General features: G+C 47.3%; 1 protein-coding gene across 1 annotated transcript; it reads left to right on the top strand.

The window, feature by feature from the left end:
* The first annotated feature begins 341 nt into the window (after positions 1 to 341).
* Positions 342 to 22,147, top strand: KCNJ5 (potassium inwardly rectifying channel subfamily J member 5). Its single transcript, XM_064634854.1, has 3 exons — positions 342 to 657; positions 8,679 to 9,625; positions 21,342 to 22,147. The coding sequence occupies exons 2-3, from the start codon at positions 8,686 to 8,688 to the stop codon at positions 21,680 to 21,682; spliced, it is 1,281 nt and encodes a 426-aa protein (XP_064490924.1). The 5' UTR covers positions 342 to 657; positions 8,679 to 8,685; the 3' UTR covers positions 21,683 to 22,147.
* Positions 22,148 to 22,757: the final 610 nt, after the last annotated feature.

Genomic DNA, 22,757 nt, shown 5'->3' with positions numbered 1-22,757 from the left:
CCCCTCCAGTAAATCCGGGACAGGAGATCCCGGGAGGAGAAGGGAACTCGGCGCTCGGGGGAGTGCGAGGGGAGCGCAGCCCCCGCGGGTCGGACCCGGGGATGCCGGAGGTCTTTCCCAGCCCCAAAGCTCCTGTGATCCCGAGCTCCAGGGCTCGGATTCGCCTCTCCCCCTCCTCACCAGCCCTCCCCGCGCTCGGCAGCGCCCAAACCCCTCCCTCGCCCTCCCTCCCCACCTCCGCTCCTGCTCATTCACAACAGATAAGGCGCCGTCACACGCAGCCTCCCCTCCCTCCCCTCTGCCCCAGCCCTTAAAAAGCTTTATACGGCCAAGAATCCCTTGGAACGGGAGAGGCGGGAGCAGGGACAGGCAGGCAGAGGAGAGGCAAAAGTATCTCCGCGTCAGCGGAGGGTTTGGAGCAGTGCAGGGAAATCAGGGATACCCGGGGACAGGGGCGTGGGCATCCTCATCCTCAGTGCCACGTAAATGTTCTCTCCTGTCAGGGAAGGAGGCAGGAGGCAGCGCGGGGACCCGAGGACGAGCCCAGCTCGCCGGTGATGGCATGGACCGGCCGCTGCTCCAGCCGCGCTTCCCACGCCCCGCTCCCGCCCGGCTGCCCCCGAGGGCGCGACACTGATGCGGAGCCGCTCGTAGCGAGTAAGTCACCGCATTTCCTTTGTTATCCCAGCTCCCTCCTGCGCTCCGCTGGCTGCCAAGGACCAGGAGCACAGCAGGCAGGAGGTGAAATGTTGGGTCAGCCGAGCGCCAGACTCCCCAAACCCGCCGCGATGGGAGCTGGAGCTGTGCCGCTGTCCAACTCCCCAGAGCCAGGGAACTCTGTGGGAAACCAGGGATGGGATGTTGGTCTTGGGCAAAAGCACCGTCAGATCTCAGAAAGGGATTCTGCAGGAATACATGTTAAAAAATCCGACCTGCTCGGGTGAGAGGAGATCACTGGAATGCAAAGGGCACCGGGAGACTGATCAGTCAGCAGCCCTGAAATGCATGGAGTGACTCCATAATCCTTATCTGGAGTCAAAGATTAAATTCTTTCATAATTAGGATACTTGTCCATGAGCTGAGAGTTTAAAGAGCCCTGGAGCCCAGTCTTCAGCCGATGAAGGGGCACGTTCAGCCCTTGGAGGGGACAGGGAATGTATTGCACTGGGAATCCCTGGGGGGTTCATAGCTCTGGGAGGTAAAACATGACCGATTTTTTTATCCATGTCCTGTTGCATCCCTCACAAAGATACCTGGAGCCCTCCAGTTCGTGTCAGCACATGCTGGGTGGCAGCCCCATGCTCACTTTTGTACAGCTCCCTTGGCTTTGACTGGAGAGTTTCAGGAGCCAATGAAGAACTGGCAGAAAGTGGCCCTGTCCCAAAAACTTGCCATCTGATTTTGGGGATTCTGGCATCACGCAGCTCCTACCTCTTTTAGGTAGACCTTGGGTTTGTAGCAGAGCAGCTGAGAGGGAAACCAAACTGGCTTCTCTCACTTGTGCTCTGACCAGTCCAAACCACCAGCATCTCCTGTGGCAGGTGGGGAGAGTGTTTGTGCTGGGGGAATATTCTCCATCTCTGGAAATTTCCAGCCCAATTATTTGCCAAAAAAAGGCAAACAGAGTTTTGGGGTTATGTTCTGAGGCAAATCTCCAGACTCTTTATATAAGTCACCCACTTTCTGTTGAGTTTGAGGTCAGGAGAGGCCCTTGGACGTGGGGGGTGAGCACTGGCACTGCCCCAGCAGTTTGTGTGAGGTTGGTTTGTCTCTCTGTGACCCTTGTCTGCGGTGGGTTGAAGGCCTTGGGGCAAAAAGAGCCTGGGTTTGGTCAGTTCATCTGTCAACTCTTTGGATGCAAGGTACTGGGGAAGTGTGAAGTGGTACAAACAATTTTATTGTATTTTTTTAAGGCAGTTGCCAATTACAGAGTGATTCTCAGGTGCTGTAATGGTGAATTTCTAAACAATGGAGAACAGGGATGTTTGTGCTGTTGGGGCAGAATTTTCCTTTAAAATCGAGGTTCTACTTTCCCCAATATTCACAATGTTTGCTGTGTGCAAACAGCAGCAGAGACAGGAGTGTCTTATCAGGACAAAGGTGTCTCTTTTTCTTTGTTCAGTATTGGGTGAAAGACAACAGTCACATTTTCAGTGATGCCATAAGGTGCCCCTAAAAATAGAGACTGGGGTGAGAGGGCAGAGACAGAGAGGCTGCAAAGTGCCTCAGGCAGAGTCACCCCCTTGGAGGTGGAAGGATCAAATTGGTTTATTTTCAGGTTTTATTTGTTGGTAGAGAAAATATCTGTTCTAACTTAAGAAAAACACCTAGGAGCATAATATTGTGATTGCATCCTTTGCACAGGGACTTTTTAATGCAGTGAAGTATAAGATAACTAACTGAGAGTTACCTGGATTTTATCCTCCCATCCACCCTATGCAGTTGTGGCACAGCAAGTAGGAGATACCTTTTAACCTGTAGAAACTCCATTTTCTTCAGTCTTTGTGCTACAACAAGTTGTTAAAGCCTGTACACCGGGATCATTATGACAACTCAAAAGGCATTTTCTAATTTTCATCTCTTTTTTTCTGTAAAAAAACCCTACCCCAGCGCATCTTCTCATCAGTTTAGTTTCTCCGGTCTTTTCTGCAGAGGTCTGAAGTTATTATATTTGAGGCAACTGTGAGCTTGTGTTATCTGTGGGATTTTTTTATGCTTCAGTCCATAGGTGAGGGAAAAATCTATTTGAAATCTGTAGAGAGAACAGAAACTGTCTTTCTTGGCACTAGAAATAATCTTCCTAGTTATTCATGCTGATAGATCAGGCTGTGTAGGCTCTGCAGAGCAATCTTTAGACACACCTGAAGCAGGCAGGGACTGTGTTCACTGCTGCTGGAGTGGGGAAAGGAGAAAAGAGTTGTGCAGTGATTACAGGAGCTCATTTAGGATTTTGGAAATGCTAAATTTAATTCCCTGCCCTGCCACAGACTCCTAATATGAGTCTGGAAGAAGCATCTTTGTGACTGACTTCCCCATCTTGAAATATGGGATATAGAGCATTTCCTTATTCCACAGCTCTTGGTAAATACATAAATAGAATTTGAAAGCCTGTGGTACCTGTGTTGAATGCTGGGAAACACTTGGATACTCTGGGATTGGAAGGGTCCCACTGGTACCTCACAAATGACAATGACAGGGCTCAGGGATATTAGAGCTGGGACTATCCAGCATTGCTGGGGAGAAGGATGGATTGGGAGGTAATTAGCAGGTAAAATTAAAGTACAAATGCCCATGGACGTTTTCTTTGTGTCATATTAGCTCCCTGGCCAGAGGGAGTTTGTTTGGAAAGACAGAACACCTTCTGTTTGGGTGTTTCTGAACCAAATGGACTCTGGGCAGACAGGAGCCATCAGCAGCCCAGCTCTGGGACAAGCACAGAGTCCTCCTGCTCCATGAGGACCATCAGGCACCCAGTCTGTGGACTGGGGGGGTCTCCTCCAGCCCCAGAGGAACTCCTTTGTGTGATGAAAGCAGTGCTGAGACACCAAAAACCCAGAGGAAATGAGGGGCATTGTCCCCCCTCAGTGCTGGGTGAGGTTATGAACAGGAAATATTGGGCTGAGGAAGCTTTTGAACCCCATTTATTAGTGAAGTGTCCCAGGTCTCCCTTCCTGTGCAGTTTCTTTCAAGCTTTTGCCCTGGTTTTGAACAGCAAACTCGTTCTCAGCCCCCCCTCACCTGTGGATCTCCAGGCACTTCCCAAAGAGGCACCACCACAATCTCTATTAATGTGAAGTCAGAAAACCAAAAAATTACATGATTTACACAAAATTTACCTGCCTTTCTTCTTGCATGTGTCAAAAGGTGTTGGTGGTGTTGACTGTTCAGTCTCAGTCATACATAGGCAGGAAATGAAAGTAAGTAAAAGTAAATAAAAGGATAGAGGGAAAGGTGCCTTTCTCAGGGAAATCAAAGCCCCACCTAAGTCAGTACCTGTCTAACAGTCACTTATCCTCAGGGTGTCAAAGGCCATTTTTTCCTAAGATTTCTTCTTCTTCCTTCATCTTTCCACTACCACTCAATGTTCAGCAGCCAACTCTTTTATTCTCTTTGGGTGCTGCTGCTTTCATTTGCTTTATTCTTCTGCCAGCTTTCCCATATTATCAGTGTCTGCCAATTAAGAATTTCATTCTCTTACAGCAGTGTAACCCAAAGAAGAATTATGTGGCCCAGAGGAACCTGGGCACAGCAACCTTGTCTTTGTTTGATATGGTGTGGGCCAAAGGGCAGCAAAACCACCAGGTCAGATTTTCCAGTAATATCTGTTTAGTATTATTGATTGTTTGTTGAGTAGTACAGGGCTCATTGTCTGGAAAAAAAAAAAAAAAGATGACAGAGTTAAGTAAAATTCTGTTTTGGGAAGATGTGGGAGGTTTGCTAAAGAACAGTTGCTCAATTATTCTCATAATGAGAGAAAACACAGGCATCAGGTTTAAAAGAAACAAAAGAAGTCTGTTTTTACACAAATTTGATGACAAATTCATGTCTTTAAACTCGTCCTGACTCCAGTTTAGTCCTCTCCGGCAGCAAATCCTATCTCCAGTTAAATTGGTGTTCACTTCAGCGAGATCAGAGATGGTTAAAGGGAAAAAAAGTCACCTGGTCAGCAGGGAAAAAAGTTTCTTGCAGACTTTTCATGTTTTACCTTCTGTGATGTCTTCAGCAAATTGCTGGAGCTGTCAGGAGGGACCTCAGCTCTGCCAGGCAGGGCTTGGAGCAGCTCTGCCAGAGGTTCTCCCCTAAGCCCAGCCTGACTCTCCTCAGCAGATCTGAGAGCCCTAAATGTCACCGCCGGCCCCGCTCTGTCATCTGGGCAGCGGCTCAACAACAACCAGGCTGATAAAGAGCCTCTCTGCCAGGGTAATAATGCACTGACTCACAGCTCCTTGGGCAGCAGCCTGTCCTCAAGGAAGGCAGCTTTGTAAAAAGTGACATTTTTATTATCCTGGCCTCGTTTAACCAAAGATGGGCAATGCCAGAGGAACAGGACGGGGGGTGTGACTGGAAGAGACAGTTTGGCCTCCCGGATCTCTGTGCTGGAGGGGCAGGGATTTACAGACTGCAGGCTGAGCCTTTGGGAGATGCTGGCACATATTTCCTGTTTGTGGGAAAGATGCTTATGCTTGGCAGCAGTGGTAGTTTATTACACGGGGAAGGAGTTAACCAAGTCCTTACAGTGCTCCTTTTTGAGCATCTTGTCCTGTGTGCTAAAGTTTCCAGGGCAGTTAAAATAATAATAAGGGAGTGACAGCAAATTTCCTTGTGCCTGGGATCTCACAGACTGTTCATGCCCATATCACAAATTTTACCATTGGGGAATTAAGGTAGAGGGGAAAGCAGTGATTTGCTCAGAATTAGAGAGAAAATACTTTTGGAGAAAATCATTTGAAGCAGAGAGCTGGCTGGTGTGCAGCCACCCAAAGCTGTGCTCAAACTGCTGACCAAGATCATTCTTTTTAAAGAATCTAAAACAAAAATTCAGCTGCTCAATTATTTCCAGTAACCACATACTGAGGTTACACTTCTCGTACGATGGGAGAGTTTAAGATTCAACATCAGCAGGAATTGTGTTGCCACTGAAGCCGCCAGCGAAGTTCTTACCCAGCAGGAATGTTCCTGCTTTAATGGATCACTTGTAAGGTGTTCCTGAAGGTTTCCAGAAAGATTTCAGTTGCCCTGTTGCTGGAGATCAGTAGCACTACAAAAGGGATGTTGCCAGTCCTTGGACTGTTTAGTCAAAGCAGGTTTCTCTGTACGTTCATTAAGGGGCAGTTCCTCTTGCCTACTCCACCAGAGTGATATTTCCAGGGATTTAGGCTTTTAGACTGTTTTTATTCTGTTCTTTTTAATATGTTTTCAGATCCTTTTGGTCTCTTTGGTATGAACCTAGAAGATGAAACCTTACACTAGATTAATGTCTTGAAACTGCTTTTTCTGGCTTAGTGTCAGTGAAACTCAGCTTCAAACATAACTTTTATAATAAAATTATCTTTAAACAGTCCTTTTAAAATTGAAAACATGCTACACTTGCCTGGTTTTACATTTAGATTGATTAAAAGCTTTTTATCCAAAAGGAGTAATTTTAGATTAATCAATCAATGCAAACATATATCAAGAGGGATCTTCACAAGAGGAAAGCAAAGAGGTTCTTCACTACCTGATTCCCTCTCAGGCAGAGGATGGGAGGCTTCTTTTCCTATTAAAGAGGGGGTAAAAAAGTGTGTGATTGTTCTGCCATGTGAAGTGAGAGTCAATGTCATTATTGATACTAATTATTTGGCAGATAGTTATTATTTGACAGATAGTTACTGTTTGACAGCCTCTGGCAGGCACTTTACACGTGTGTGGGGACAAACACCACCGTGCAGAGGGGTTGGGGATTCCCATTGCAACAGGCAGTGAAAAAAGATGTGTCTAAATCCCCCATGAGCCAGCTCTCGGGAGTCTTGCCTCTAGGAGGGATGGAAACAGAGGTGGGGGTGAATACTCTGTCCAAATCCTCGGTGTTGCTGCTGGAGAAAGGGACACCCAACACTGGGGTTATCTGGGATTACTGCAGTGGGGTGGCAAAGCTGATCCCTGCTAACTGATCATCCCAGCACTATTGATCCCCTATTATTTCCCCCTTCCTGTGGCTGCACTGGCTCAGCCCTGGCCCAAAACCTTCTGAGCAGGCAAATGTGCCAGCGTGCAGCAGCTCTGGGGCTGGGCTGGGACAGATGGTTGGGCTCCTGCGAGCAGGGCCAGCGGGGATGGTTCCAGCAACCGGCTGCTTCCTTGGAGTCACGATTGATGGTGACTTATCCAAGGGCTCAGAGTAACTCCTTGCTGTTAACCAGACTTGGCTGCAGCAGAATGGAAGTGGAAATTTGTTGCCTCATTTATTCATCCTGCCTCTGCTTCCTTCCCGCCCACCCTTCGTGCTTTTTAATACCGAAAAGATGAAGCTGCTTTGCTCGGTCTTAAAATTGTCTTTCCCAAGATACTCTTAATTGTAGCTCTACACCTTTTCTCATTCACAGGAGCATAAGAAGATTAAAGATAGAGGGAACAGTAATAGATTTAGTTAGGTTTTAATAGGATTTGCAGAGGACAATGCAGAGAATGAATGCCATAGAAAATATTGCTGCTCTATCTTTGATATCCCTAAGGCTGCTTAGGGAGTCTTTGATGGAGATTTTGTCTGTGCCCTGCATCCAGAGTCAAGATTCTCATTTTTTAAAGGAGTATCTAATCATCTTAGTAAACAGGATGTTACATTATAACCTGCAAAAATCATTGCAGCCATCATTTTGTGTTATTTATTTGTGTCTCTGCATGTGGGCAGTGGGATTTTAATAAGTGCCTGGTGATTCTAATGTCAGGGGTGAGTTCTGAGATCCCACTAACAGCAGGCCTGGATCCATCACACCTGCCCATGTGGAATTCCAGATGCTCCATTCAAGGTCTGGTTCACATCTGAAGGCTTACAGAATAAACTTCAGAAATCTGAATTATCCCTGGAGACTCCTCTCTCTGCTGACTCTGAGGGAAACCTTCATGCATAATTTAGCCTTGTGGTGAGGTTTAGGTAGGCAGTGGTGCTCAGCATTTTCTGTTCATTCCTAAGGTTTCTCTTGATATGCACCCAAAACCTGAGGCATCAAAAAACTCCAGTCCCTCTTGAACAGACGTGTTGATGTATCTTGACTTTGTTCCTAGTTCTGATCTCAAGCAAATTTGGTGTTCAAAAAAAATCTAAGGACAAAAAAATACCTCCCAAAAATGTTACAAGGTTTAACTATTTCCTGACTCCCAACCTTACCCATCACCAAATTCTCTGAGGTTCCAGGACTGACTGGCAGCTCATTGATGTTTGAAGAGCCTGTGGATAATAAATCACTATTTAACTTCACAGCATTGTATTGATTTAGATTTAGATTTATTATATTTCACAGAATATCACAGAATATCACACAATTTTCTGAGTTGGATCCACAAGGATCATGAAGTTCAGCTCTTAAGTGAATGACACACCCAGGGGATTGAACCCTTGACCTTGGTGTTATTACTACCAAGTTTTAACCCACAGAGCTCATCTCAGGGTCATTATTTATATATTTATATCCTTATATATATTTATTATATCTGCATATTTGTTATATTATTTATATCATTATTTATATATTTATATATTTGTCATATTATTTATATATCATTGTTTATATTTTATATATTCATTATATTTATATATATGTTGTATTATTTATATAATTATTTGTATATAATTATATATAATTAATTACATATAATAAAATTATATATATTATCTATAGATATTATAGATATTATAGATATATTAACTATATATTATTTATAATCCATATTATAGATAATTATTTTATATCATATAATTATTTGTGTATTTATTATATTTATATATTTGCTGTATTATTTATTTACATTTATTATATTTAACTTAGCAGCATTATATTTAACTAGTGGCTGTTGGGGGAGAAGAGCTGAACCCTCTCAAAGTGTTTACCAGAACAAGGTCTAATGGTTCAGACAGTGACACAGAAGGGGGTTTGTCTCAGCAATTTTCCTTCCATCTTAGACCGCATTTCTTTGTCCTGCAGCCCAGCCATGGCTGGAGATTCCAGGATCTTCATGAACCAGGACATGGACATCGGGGTGACCTCCAGGGAGCCCAAGAAGATTCCCAAGCAGGCCCGGGACGATGTCCCCATCGCCACCGACCGGACGCGCCTCATCTCGGCCGAGGGGAAGAAGCCCCGGCAGCGGTACATGGAGAAGAGCGGCAAGTGCAACGTCCACCACGGCAACGTGCAGGAGACCTACCGCTACCTCAGCGACCTCTTCACCACCCTCGTGGACCTCAAGTGGCGTTTCAACCTCCTGGTCTTCACCATGGTCTACACCATCACCTGGTTGTTCTTTGGGTTCATATGGTGGCTCATCGCCTACATCCGGGGAGACCTGGACCACCTGGAAGATGAGAACTGGATCCCCTGCGTGGAAAACCTCAGCGGGTTTGTGTCCGCGTTTCTGTTCTCCATCGAGACGGAGACGACGATCGGTTACGGCTACAGGGTGATCACGGAGAAGTGCCCCGAGGGCATCGTGCTGCTCCTCATCCAGGCCATCCTGGGCTCCATCGTCAACGCCTTCATGGTGGGCTGCATGTTCGTCAAGATCAGCCAACCAAAGAAAAGGGCTGAAACCCTCATGTTTTCCAACAACGCCGTGATCTCCATGAGGGACGAGAAGCTCTGTCTCATGTTCCGGGTTGGAGACCTCCGCAATTCCCACATTGTTGAGGCTTCCATTAGAGCCAAACTGATTAAGTCCAAACAGACCAAAGAAGGAGAGTTTATTCCCCTGAACCAAACGGACATCAACGTGGGATTTGACACTGGAGATGACAGGTTGTTCCTGGTGTCACCTCTGATCATCTCACACGAAATCAATGAGAAAAGCCCCTTCTGGGAGATGTCTCGTACCCAGCTGGAGAAGGAGGAGTTTGAAATTGTGGTCATCCTGGAAGGAATGGTGGAAGCAACAGGTAAGGATCTGTCAAGAATCAGTCACAGTTTTGAGGGGGGAAGGGGTAAAACGAGGTGCAGTTTGGCAGAAAGATTTTACTGCCAGTGTCACCTGGACTGAGAACAGGGTCCTTTGTCCTTCTCAGGTGGGATGTTGTGCTCTGAGATAACCAGCACTGAAAGATGGGTCCTCCAGCTCCTGTTGCAGTGTTTCACACTCCTTTTGTAAGTCTGGGATTCAGGCAAAGGAATCAGTTGTGGAGCTGCTCATAATCACTTAGAATTGATCCATGGGAAAAAGGAATGGATTAAAGGAATTCCTGAGGTCTCTCGTGGTCCTGTTTCCTGTGATCAAAATTCATGGCACAAATCTTTTCCCATTTCTCCTCTGTATTAATAATTGGTTGTAACTGTGCTATTTTAGGTATTGCTGTGGTGTTGCTTTTTAATGGAGGCTGTGAAGTGTCCAAGTCTTACTGTGTCCCATAAACCAGCACGTGCTGGAGCTGAATGACTTGCACGTGGTGCAGGACACATATTTGCAAAAGGAGTTCAAAGAGGAAAAATACAGAAACTGCTGTTGTGCCTCTTGCAGCCCAGCAGCTGTTTAACAGCTTAACCAGAGCTGTGTAATGGGCAGATCAGGAGATCTCCTCAGCCCATTCCCAGTTTCCTCCTAGGGGGGTGCTTGTGGCAGGTGATGAAAGAAGGCTGTGTCCATGTACAATAAATCTGGAAAAGCGCTGGGCCTCAGCTTTCCAGAGTGTGGAAAGGTGGGTGAGTGCATGGATGGCCACAGAGGCCTCCAGGCTCCTTCCCACAGGGACCTCCCAAGCTCTGGATTGGGAGGAGGGTGGCTCTAAAAGTCCTGGCACCATGAGGTCATTTCACCTCTTTCAGCCCATTCCTTTGTTCCAGGGGTGAGGAGGAGCTGGCAGCTCTTCCTGCTGCTCTTCCAGCATGGGGAGGGTATTTAAACACCCTGAGATCCTTCAGGGAGGACTTCCAAGCCCAGGGTGCCTCAGTGGAATCAGGGGCTGGAAGGGGAATGTCAGGCAGCTCTGAGGAGGGAAGTGTTGTCTAAAGATGGGGAAATGTAGAATCAACAATCAGTCCCAGTTTTGAGGAGGAAAGAGGTAAAATGAGGGCAGTTTGGCAGTGAGATTTTACTGTCCATGTCACCTGGACTGAGAACCTCTTGGGACAACATCCTGTGACTGAGTCAGGTGGGAAGTTGTGGTCTGAGGTAACCAGCAGTGGCAGATGGGTCCTTTAGCTCCTGGGGCAGTGTTTCAAACTCCTTGTACAAATCTGGGATTCAGGCAAAGGAGTTGGTCATGGAGCTGCCCATAATCACTTAGAACTGATCCAAGGGGAAAAAAGGAAGCTGCAAAAAGCTTTTATAAGCTGTTTTTCCCCTTGGTGCTTGAGTATTTTAGTTTTGAGGTGGCCCTGTGAGCCCAAGGTGGTGCTTGGAATTTTTTTTCCATCTCGATGAGGTTCTCTCTGAATCACTAGCAAGGGTTTTCAGCTTGGTACGAATACTTGGAGGTATCAGTACCTTGTCTCACAAATTCTGGCCCTTGCTTACTATGAATATTATTCTCTTCTTGAGATTTGTCCTTGTTAGGGTCCTAACAGCCTGTGGAAGGGGAGTCTCAAATTCCTGCATCCCAGACTTTTGCTTTTAAAGACAGAGAGAGCTAATTCAGTGTCCCAGTATCTGGCTTTAGTCAGGAGGTAATTAGGACTTTTCCAGAGAGAGCTGTTGGGAGATGATACAGAGGTTACCCTGCACCAGGGCTGGAGTTTGCTCTGCAGAAATGGAATTTATCTGGCACTGCCAGGCAAATGTTCTCCCCCAGCAGAGCACTGGCAAAAGAAGGGGTGGGTGGAAAAGACTGTCAAAGGCAAAGATTTGTAATGGCAGCTTATCTGGGAGCCTGAACATTTACTAGAGACCAGAACCTCCTAATCTGAGCATGGAATGTTGCTGGTTTGTCCAAAGCCTCTTTCCTCGTCACACAGTGACACCATCAATTCTGTTTGAAGCCCTTTGCTGTCAGTGAAGCTCAGCCTGTGTGAGAGGAAGTCATTATCAATAACAACCTCGGAGTTAAAAGCATGGCATAGGAATAACATTGCCTTACAAATGGGCTCCTGTCCCAGAGGGATTGCACATATCTGTGCAAATGAGTTATGCTGGACTCAGTCAGGCTGGGAAAGGAAAAACTGGAGCTGGAAGAGGCAGTTTGCACTGAACCCAGAGCTGGATGGACCTCAGGTGATCCCGTGAGCCAGTTCTAGGCTGGGACGGGCTCTGAGGGACATATGGCAGCCGGGCAGGGGGGTTTGTCACAAGGAGAGTCTCTTGCAGAGACTGTTTGTGCCTTCCTGCTTCATCCTCACACTTGGGAATACTGATAAAGCACTTTGGGGGATATTAATCCCAACCTTTATACCATAAAATCTGCTCCAGTAAAATTCTTTAGGTTCTTCCCTTCCCATGTCACTGTGCCAGCCCCATCTGCTCCCAGGGATGGTGTCATGTACTCACAGCAGGACTGCTGTTAAATCATGACACTCTTACAGCCTGGACTGGGTCAGGGCAGTATAAAAATACAGCAGATTATTTGTTTCCTCAGTAACCCCTATGAAAAATCAGGATCCACCACCACAGGGTTCCCTGGTCAGGATATCCAGCTCCATTCATGGGGCACGAGGGGCTGTGAGTCCTGTGTGCTCAGCTCTGCACTTGTGGGCAGGAATAAAATGAATGGAAACTCAGTCCATGTGTGCAGACAACAGCAAATCCCACCATAAATGCAGTCAGTGCTGGGGGCAAACACAGCTGTATTTTTTATAAGGTATTTTGGAAGCAGGTCAAAATGGTGATTGGCAACATATAAATGACAAGAAATTTAAGTGTGATGTCTTGACTAAAAGTGTGAATACTTTTCACTGATAATTAGGGACAGCAATTTTATAACTATTTTCAGTAGATTTAACCAGCCACACACATAATACAAATGAAATGTATCATCTCTTCTCAAACGAGTACCTCTATTTACTGACATTTAAGTTTAATTCTGATCCAGTGGAAAGCAAAGACAGTAAATAGTTTCAAATGAAAAGTGTAGAGTAAATTCTGAGGAGTTCACACCCTTCAAGTAATTGGTCTTTTTGTTTGTTTGTTTTTTACAAAACAAAACACTGTGGTTTAAAACAATGTTTTTGTTTTCAAGTTGAGTTGAATTTTCAAAAGCCTGAATAACAACACACTGAAGAACAGCAGCACAGCAGCCAGGCTAAAATGTGATGTTGTTATTTTGCTGGAAAACACAATAAACATTGTGTTAATGTAGTGAGAGCTCTCCAGAGACTCGGGGCTGCTCCCACAGAACCAGCTGTGGCACAAAGCCCATGGATGTGGGTCTTTCCCATCAATATTTGAGTCTGGGTGAGGCACTGGGAGTCCCCAGGAGGATATAAAAGGCCAAAGGGGGGCGTAGATTCTGGGCAGATCTTTTGGGATCATTGCCCAGTGAAAGGGGCACTGTAAAGATCAGTATAGATGAAAAGTGTTCTGATCCCAGTGCTGCTCCTGTGCAGCAGCAACACTCCCAGAGAATCCTTAATGGGCTGGGCCGGGCCGGGGATGACTCCAGGGAATTCATTCCCTTTGGCCTGAGCAGAAAGGGACACCTGGCCAGCTCAGCTGCCCCAAATCTGCCCTGCAATAAAAAGGAGTGAATGGACTCCTGCTGCCACTGCCTGCAGACAAAATCTTGGAGCCATCCCGTGGAAGGAGCAGCTCCAGGTGCTGTCAGCCAGAGCTCTGCCCTTCCCTCCTGATCCCAAATGGGACAGGGGGTGCAAAGCAAAGCTGCTGGGACAGGCAAGAGCAGGAGGGATTCAGACCCCCCTCCCCGTGATGCAGAGTCAGCTGGGTTGTGATGGGGAGTTTGGCTCGTCCAATTAGGGACCCCATGGTTTTAATTATTATTTTTTTCTACAAGCCATCACACCATGTGATGACACGCTCTGCAGATCCTACAAGACCTTCCCTTCCCTTCCCTTCCCTTCCCTTCCCTTCCCTTCCCTTCCCTTCCCTTCCCTTCCCTTCCCTTCCCTTCCCTTCCCTTCCCTTCCCTTCCCTTCCCTTCCCTTCCCTTCCCTTCCCTTCCCTTCCCTTCCCTTCCCTTCCCTTCCCTTCCCTTCCCTTCCCTTCCCTTCCCTTCCCTTCCCTTCCCTTCCCTTCCCTTCCCTTCCCTTCCCAAACCTTCCCTTCCCTTCCCTTCCCTTCCCTTCCCAAACCTTCCCTTCCCAAACCTTCCCTTCCCAAACCTTCCCTTCCCAAACCTTCCCAAACCTTCCCAAACCTTCCCAAACCTTCCCAAACCTTCTCAAACTTTCCCTTCCCTTCCTTTCCCTTCCCAAACCTTCCCTTCCCAAACCTTCCCAAATCTTCCCATTACCTCTTTTTCCCACCACAATGAAATAAGCCACAAGAGACACTCCAAGTGTCTGATTAGTCCAGTCACTAAATAAAGTCTTAATAAACTCTTATGTAAGGAGAGGTATTTATTTTTCTGGCTTAGATCTGTGTGATAAAAGGTGATTTAATGATTAGCAGTAATTAACCCCTCCTGTCCCTGGGAGACTCTGGGCAAACAGCAGGTTTTTCACACCTCAATTTATCCACCTTTACAGAGGACAGAATACAATTTCCTGGCTGTAAATACAGGGCCAAATGGAGAAGTCACAACAGAAGATATGCTGATATTAATCATGATTTTCATGGGAGAACAAAGGAAGGGTGAAATTACTAAATGGAGTTTTTGTGCATTCATCATCTGGTTTAGGTTGTCTTGGATTGTTTTGCATTTTGCATATAAATAAGTTTTCTGCAAGAAGGACCTTGCAGAACTGCTACAGAAACTGCCTAAAAAATTACAGGGAAAAGGGAGATGCCTCAAGTCATTCCTTCCATGAGCTGGATTGTCCTCCAGGGGCAGAGGTTTGCAGCCTGGTATCTCAGGAGCCTCTGCAGTCACTATAAACACCTTGTGAGGGGCCTAAAATCCCCTGGAGTGAGCTGGGGCTCCAGCTGTGCCTGGCACAGACACAGCACTTCAATCCAAGGTCTTTGCATCATAAGGTCCTTTTATTTTATTTTTTCCCAGTGCCTGGGAGCTTTGCATGCCTGGAGAGCATTCAGACAAATTAAAATCCTATTACTCTCCTCTGGCATAAAAATCAAAGTGAACCAAGCCCAGCCATGTCCTCTAAAGGAGACAAGCGCAAATAATTGGAGGACCATGCTCCTACCTTCTAATATTCCTTTTCAAGTTGGAGGAATATTGACTTTTTGGAGGTTACAGTGTTCCTTGGTCTAATTAACGCAGAGGGGCTAATAAATTTTGCAACTTACCATATGCTAATGCAAATTGTAGGACATGTATTGCTTAATTACAGCCATAGAACTTAAAATTTGTACGACTTGTCCTATGACTTCCATCACTGTGACTGCACCTCTGAGAACACCAGCTCCCTGTGCTCCTGGGGCAGAACAGCTCCAGAGCAGCCAGTGCAAGGGGAAAAGTCACCCTGGATACAAGAGGGTGTTGAGCCAAGGGCAGAGCAGTGGGATCACTCCCAGCAATATCCGTGTCTGAAGTGCAGAGAGAGCAAAGCTGGCCAGCACACAGTCAGCACCCACATGACATTTTAGCAGCAGATAATCACTGAGCTCCCTGGCATTTAAATGAGCAGAGTTAATTTTAGGCTGATGAAAAATGTTGTCTTGACAGCCCCAGGGGTTGGGATGTCTCTGCCCACTGAGAGAGTTCAGGCTGTGGAGCAGAACTGAAGATTCAACTCTGCCCTCGGTGGGATCCAAATGAACTGTGGTGGCTTCTTGGGTTGGAAGAGTGTCCAAGGCCAGGTTGGACGAGGCTTGGAGTGACCTGGGCTAGTGGAAGGTGTCCCTGCCCATGGCAGGGGATAGAATGAGCTGAACTTCAATGTCCTTTCCAGCCCAAACCACTCTGTGATTCTCTGTTCTTTCGGCCTGAAGTTTACTCCAGTGCAACACCCAAGTGCCCAAACACCACTTCTCTATAACTGTACCTGTACCACCCAAACCCAAAATGGGGAGTTAGATCTACTCTAGGGAAAGGCATAACAGCCTTTAGGGCCATAAATCCCCTGGCTAAGGGCACTCCTGGGTTCCATCCCTGTATGGGCTGAAGAGTTGGACTCGATGATCCTTGTGGGTCCCTTCCAGCTTAGAATGTCCTGGGAAATATCCTGTAAAATATCCTGTGGTGCCCTTGTGCTCTCCCATGAGACCTCCAGTGAGGGTCCTGGCTGGGATGGGGTGTTTACACTCTGAGCACCCCCATTCCCACACTCAGCCCCCCAGGATCCCAGTTTTGTCAGCAGCATCCACATCCCTGGGCTTTGGGAACACCAGAGCTGCCTGATCCAGCTGATTTTGATGACAGCAAAGGGCCTCATTATGTGCCAGAGTTCCCTGACATGATTTCACACACCAGTGTTTCCTCAGCAACTCTCTGTTCTCAGCTGTAATGAAACACCTGCTTTCATACACTGCCCAATATATTTTGTATCTTTGCATCTGCTGGGAAGCAGAAAGAAGCTATTTAGGAAGGATCTCTGGCTGCCTGAAACGGGAACATGCCCAGCTCTGTTATTGATCTGTGACTTCAGCCCACAGACAAAAAATCCCCTTCTTCTGCTATAATGAAATTATCATTAAAACTCTATGAAATGTTTATTGCAGAACCTGAAACCAGGAGACAGTCCCCTGGTCTCCAGCTAAAAAGCCTGGAACTGGTTTTCAGCTTTATTGAAAACTTGATGCATCTGCTTATAACTTTGTACGAAACTTTTTTCTGGTTTCAATTAAAATTGAGTTTTGTTTGTAACCCAAAGCTGAGCTGCTGAATTAAGAGATGACAAAGCTGCGACCAGAACTTGACAGTTGAAGATTTCACAAATCATTTCCATTTTCCAAAATTGACGGATTGTACACATTTTTTAAAACCAGATTGTTTAGGAGAAAATGAAACTTCTAATGGTCTTGCAATCCAGAAAACATGATACTCCTGAAAAATATAAATCTTTGTGACTTTAAATTTAAGTAAGTTTTAAAGAACATCTACTTAGATTGACAAAGTGAAAATGAGGATATAGGGCCATGGAGATGCTCCAAGAGCTGGAGCCCCTCTGCTCTGGAGCCAGGCTGGGAGAGCTGGGAATGTCCAGCCTCGAGGAGAGGTGGCTCCAAGAAGACCAGAGAGCCCCTTCCAGGGCCTAAAGGGGCTCCAGGAGAGCTGGAAAGGGATTTGGGACAAGGGATGGAGGGACAAGACACAGGGAATGGCTTCCCACTGCCAGAGGGCAGGGATAGATGAGATATTGGGAAGGAATCGTTGGCTGTGAGGATTGTGGGGCCCTGGCACAGGTTGCCCAGAGAAGCTGTGGCTGCCCCATCCCTGGAAGTGTCCAAGGCCAGGTTGGACGGGGCTTGGAGCAACCTGGGCTAGTGGGAGGTGTCCCTGCCCATGGCAGGGGGTGGCACTGGGTGAGCTTTAATGTCCCTCCCAACCCAAAACCCCTCTGGGATTCTGTTTTCTTTTGGCATGAAGGTTATTTAAATGAAACACCCAAGTTACCAAATGCCTCTTCTCTATAACTCTGTGTGTTATGGAGGTAGTTAAATCCGCTTTAAGAAAGGATTAACAGCCTTTACCAGGGACATAAATCCTGTGATTAACTTTGCAAAAAATCTGGGGAGTTTGCAATCTCTCGATTTCTCGTGCTCCCCAAGGTGTCAGTTCCTCAGGGTTGCACTGCAGAGATGTAGACCAGCAGTGTCAAAGTTTTTGTGGTACCCAGGTGTAGTCCTGTCTGCAGCCAGGAGCTGGACTCCACGATCCTTGTGGGTCTCTTCCAGTTCAGGATGGTCTGTGATTCTGCTTTCTATGAAAAGCGACTCCTTACGCCCCAGACACTCCATGGACTCGGATAAACGAGGCTTCTGAAATTAAACAGGTGATTTTTGCAGAGATACACAGCTGGGTATGAGAGATCTCAGTTGGGGGAATTGCTGTGCCCCTCTGGAAGCTGGAACTGGGATGTTCCGAGCACGGAGGGCATGGTGCACGTCGTGTGCCAGTGCCAAGTGGCTGCAGCCATGTGTTCTTAATAAAAATAAGGTTTATTGTTTCCACACTTCTTCTGTCATCTTTTTGCAGTTACAGAGACAATAATTAGCTGGGGACATTACAGATGCATTAATTAACCAGGCTGGAGAGCACAGGGCAGCCTGCAAAGCAGGCACTTTTTGGAATTTGAAGCAGAGACAATGCTGTTGTTTACTGGGGAATGTAGGAGTTGCCAAGCACTGTGTCCCCACGCAATTAAAACACCACTGCACATGTGCTAAAAAGGAATATTTGAATGGGATTATGGAGCAATTACAAGTTGTCTTATTGTGCTAGCTCAGTGTACCCCTGGGGTTACAGAAAGCAGCTACTGCAGGAAGCTGGCAGTGTGCAGGATTTGGTCGCTGAAAGCTTTCTATTGTTCCTGCTTTAATTGGATACTTACAGCAGGAGAACTGGGATCGTGTCCCTGGAGCTCAGGTTCACTGTCAGGTACCCCCCCAGGGAAGGAGCTATTTCAGACTGGGATTATAAGGCAGGAGTTTCCTTAGAGTGCCTCAGGCCTCCACATTCACAGGGACACCCCACCTTGGTCTTGGGGATTTCTCCAGGACGCTTTGATGTAGCACTTGGAAGGCTGTGATAAGAATGAGCTGGTTCATTCACAGAACTGATCCTGGAGCCTCTGTGGTCTCCTCTCCTGCTTTGCTGGGTTTGGAGAAGACACCTGGAGGTGTTTGGGATTTCTGATGCAAACCCAGCTCTGTCTGAAGGAAAAAGGGCTGGTTTGTTTTAACCATCTCCTCACTGCACATACATGTGCTGCTGGTTTCCAACCTTCTGGCCTCCCAGCACAAGGCAGCATCAGGAAATGGGATTATCCCTGCAGCCCTGCATCACTGCCCATGCAAACAGCCTGGGAGAAAAGCCCTTGCCCAGGGAGCTCAACAGGGTCAGTGGCACAGATCTGCTGAGAAAACCTGCAGCAGGACTCCGAGATCAGGAGGACACAGAGACCAACAGGACTCAGAGCTCAGCAGGACTCAGAGATCAACAGGACTCTGAGATCCTCAGGACTCCCTGGGCTGCCTGAGTGTTGAGCAGACCCAAAGGAGTGAGGGGTTTAACCTCTTCCCCTCGAGGGCTGAGGAGCCCAGGCAGGAGAGGCTGCACATTGTGGTGCCACCGCGTCAGGAGTGGGCTCGCTCTGGTCTTTAGTTCTAGAGCAACAGCTGAGAGCTCCCTGAAAAGCTTCTGGAAGAGCTTCTCCTTAAGGCAACACCACCTGGGGTGGTTTTTTTCTCCCCTGATTTTATTTTTCAGAGCAGCCTCTGCACTTCCCGGTTCCTTCCGGCCCAGGAAGCCGAACACTGTGACTAACACTGCACTTGTTGTTCCTGCCCAGAAGCAAATCCTCCTGTAGATCCTGGGGGGGGAATTGGCTTTTCAGTCTGTGATACAGAGCTGGAGATTTCTCAGTGTGCCACTGTCCCCCTTTTCCCCTTTCAAGAACCAAAAGCAACTAATACATCCTGGCCTGGGAGCTTTAAACTGAGGGAAGCAGTAAGAGACCAGTCAAGTTTTGCAGAGCACTTGCTTGTGTGGGTGTCTTTTAATGGACTGTAGCAACTACGAGAACAAAATATTCATCTTTTTTCCAGGATGCTTTGGTTTTTTTTTAAAGGAAAGGAGTTTTCTGATTACTCCGAGATTTCAGTCACTCAGCTAAGCTCCCATGGGGGGAATAGATGATCTGTTCTGCCCTGAAATATCTAACGTTTTGGCCCCTTTGCTTTAGATTTCTGTCTGTGTGCTTGGGGCTGCAGTAATTAGACTTGGAAGTATTGGCCAGGAACTGGGTCAAGTACATGTTTTGAATGTATTCCAGTCAGGCCAATCTCTTACTCTCCACAAGAGAACAGTGGGAAGACTTTGTCAGGTCAGGTTTTCCAAAATTCACCAGAATTAATTCCAAAATCATAACATAATTAGGACAAACCCAAGAAAAGTGTTTGGAAGAAAAGTCAGCCTTGACATTGGCAGGTGATTCCAAGAGGATTTGTTCACAGTTACATTTATCCCTGCTCTGCAAAACTTCTCTTTAAACTTTTCCAAAGTAAATAAACTCTGATCCTTGGGGCTGAGAAGCAGCTTAACAAGTATCAGTTTCCTGTTGCCCACTGTTCGCTCAGCCCAAAATCCATTAAAACATGGGACTGAACCCTCCAGAGGTATTTAAAAGCCAGTTTGTCCCATTGGTCATGAGGAATTGGGGCCCTGTCACTTTGTGGCTGAACATCCGGGGGTCTCCACCTGCCATGAACAATTCAGCTCATCCAATTAGAGAGTCCAGTTTTTAAATTATTATTTTTTCTATAAGCCATCAGACCATGTGATGACACGCTCTGCAGATCCTAGCTTCCCTTCCCTTCCCTTCCCTTCCCTTCCCTTCCCTTCCCTTCTCTTCCCTTCCCAAACCTTCCCTTCCCAAACCTTCCCTTCCCAAACCTTCCCTTCCCAAACCTTCCCTTCCCAAACCTTCCCTAACCTTCCCTTCCCAAACCTTCCCAAACCTTCCCAAACCTTCTCAAACCTTCCGAAACCTTCCCTTTCCAAACCTTACCTTCCCTTTCCAAACCTTCCCTTCCCTTCCCAAACCTTCCCAAACCTTCCCTTCCCTTCCCAAACCTTCCCTTCCCAAACCTTCCCTTCCCAAACCTTCTCAAACCTTCCCTTCCCAAACCTTCCCTTCCCAAACCTTCCCAAACCTTCCCTTCCCAAACCTTCCCAAACCTTCCCAAACCTTCCCAAACCTTCCCAAACCTTCCCAAACCTTCCCTTCCCAAACCTTCTCAAACCTTCCCTAACCTTCCCAAACCTTCCCAAACCTTCCCAAACCTTCCCTTCCCAAACCTTCCCAAACCTTCCCAAACCTTCCCAAACCTTCCCAAACCTTCCCTTCCCAAACCTTCCCAAACCTTCCCAAACCTTCCCTTCCCAAACCTTCCCTTCCCAAACCTTCTCTTCCTTCCCAAGCCTTCCCAAGTCTTCCCTTCCCAAGCCTTCCCAAACCTTCCCTTCCCAAACCTCTCCTCCCCTCCCCAAACCTCCCCAGACCTTCCCTTCCCAGGGAATTCTGGCCCTGCTGGAGCTGGGGAGGGATGGGGTCGGACCCGGAGGAGGGCAGGGAAGTGGCTCCCCCTGCTCAGGGCTCCGTGGGTCAGGGTTGGGGTGCCCTGGCCGGGCCGGGGGTTGTTCCCGTGCCATTCCCATTCCCGTTCTCATTCCCATTCCCTGGCGGTGCCAGCAGCACAGCACGAGGGGCAGGGAGCGGAGGGCTCGGAATCCCAGGAATCCGCCCCTTTCCCGGGGGGGCTCAGCTGTTCCTGGCGGAGGCTTTTGTGAGGCTCGTTAAGCGGAGCCGTTCGTGTGTCCCAGAGCAACCAGGGCTGGAAACGACACGAAAGTGCTTTTAGGGGAGCGCAGCGGTCGGGTGAGCGCTGAGCCAGCGCTGCATTAACATCCCTCTCTCTCTGCGCAGGGATGACTTGCCAGGCTCGCAGCTCCTACATGGACACCGAGGTGCTGTGGGGACACCGCTTCACCCCCGTGCTCACCCTGGAGAAGGACTTTTACGAGGTGGACTATAACAGCTTCCACAGCACCTACGAGACCAACACCCCCGTGTGCTGTGCCAAGGAACTGGCCGAGTCCCGCCGGGAAGGGCAGCTCCTGGGCCACCTCTGCGGTGCCACCCTGCTCAGCGGGGGCAGGGAGGCAGAGACAGCCCGGGAGGAGGAGGAGGAGGAGGAGGAGGAGGAAGGCAGGGAGCCGGCAGGATTGGATGGAGCCAATGGCACAGCAGGAGAGATGCCCGTATAACACCGACCCACCCACACCCACTGGGAGACTGGTGTGGAGAGCCGGGAGCTGACCGGGAGCCAGACCGGGACTGGTGTCCGAGCTCTGCAGTGCCTCGGTTCCCTCCCTTTCCTCTGTACAGCGAGGCTTTGCTCTCCCCTGCAAAGCTCTCTGATCCCTGTGGACGAGGCTCACTCCATCTCACCGCCGGTAAAACTGAAATTCCTACCACTGGTTGTTTCAAAAGGTGTTTGTTGGACATTCAGAACTCTTCTCCTTCCCGAGGGGGTTCAAAAAGTCCAGAATGGCCCATCTCAGTATGAAGAATGTGATTTCATACCTTCACTTAATTTGTGAGTCAATGTATTGTAGACATTGTTACAGCTAAATTAAAAAAAAAAAAAAAAGGAAAAAAAAGTCTTCTTGTATATAGTGAAGTATTTTGCCTTCATGAATTTTACAGATAGATTTCAGTGTTTTCCTCCAGGATCACAGGCATTGTGATTTATTTGCTGCAAAATCTGATATGAACGGGGCAGCTTTCCCTGCAAACCTTTAGCATATTTTATCCAACATTTTGTCTTTTTGTCTTCTCCAACTGAAGTGCTTTGTGTCATCTCTTCATGGAATCTCTGACACCTTTCACAGGCTGCCCATGATCTGAGTAAATTTAGATCTTGCCCCAGTGAAGGTTTTTTTCTGGCCTGGATGTTCCAGTTTCAGTTCCAAGTGATGATTTCAAACAAAGGAAGTAGCTATCTGGGACTTGAAATGTTTTGGACTTTCAGAGTCCCTGGAGTAGTTCAGAAAATTCTTTGCTCTACTGCAAAGTATGTATTTAAAATAAAGGTTGAGATGCTGATGTTCCTGTAATGGGAACACACACTGACACAACTGAAGCCACCAGTTTTGATCTTTAGAAGGGGCAGAGAACCAGATTTCCCAAAGAGGCTTGTCCTGTCCAGAAAAGGAATGAGGAAAAATAGTCTGTGAGATGAAAGATTTCCACAAATTCCAACAACACAGGAATAAACTGGCCTCGTTGGGGAAAATCTTATCTCTCAAACTTTGGTGGAAAAAATAAGACACCTGCAGA

The sequence above is a fragment of the Pseudopipra pipra genome, chromosome 23 (assembly GCF_036250125.1).
Source record: "Pseudopipra pipra isolate bDixPip1 chromosome 23, bDixPip1.hap1, whole genome shotgun sequence".
Lineage (NCBI taxonomy): Eukaryota > Metazoa > Chordata > Aves > Passeriformes > Pipridae > Pseudopipra > Pseudopipra pipra.
Note: the sequence above shows the minus strand (reverse complement) of the source record. Positions and strands in the feature narration are given on the sequence as shown.

Coding starts and splice junctions, on each gene's coding strand:
- KCNJ5 (XM_064634854.1), top strand. CDS start 8,686: ATGGCTGGAGATTCCAGGATCTTCATGAACCAGGACATGGACATCGGG. Junction 9,626..21,341: donor AGGAATGGTGGAAGCAACAG/GTAAGGATCTGT, acceptor CTCTCTGCGCAG/GGATGACTTGCCAGGCTCGC.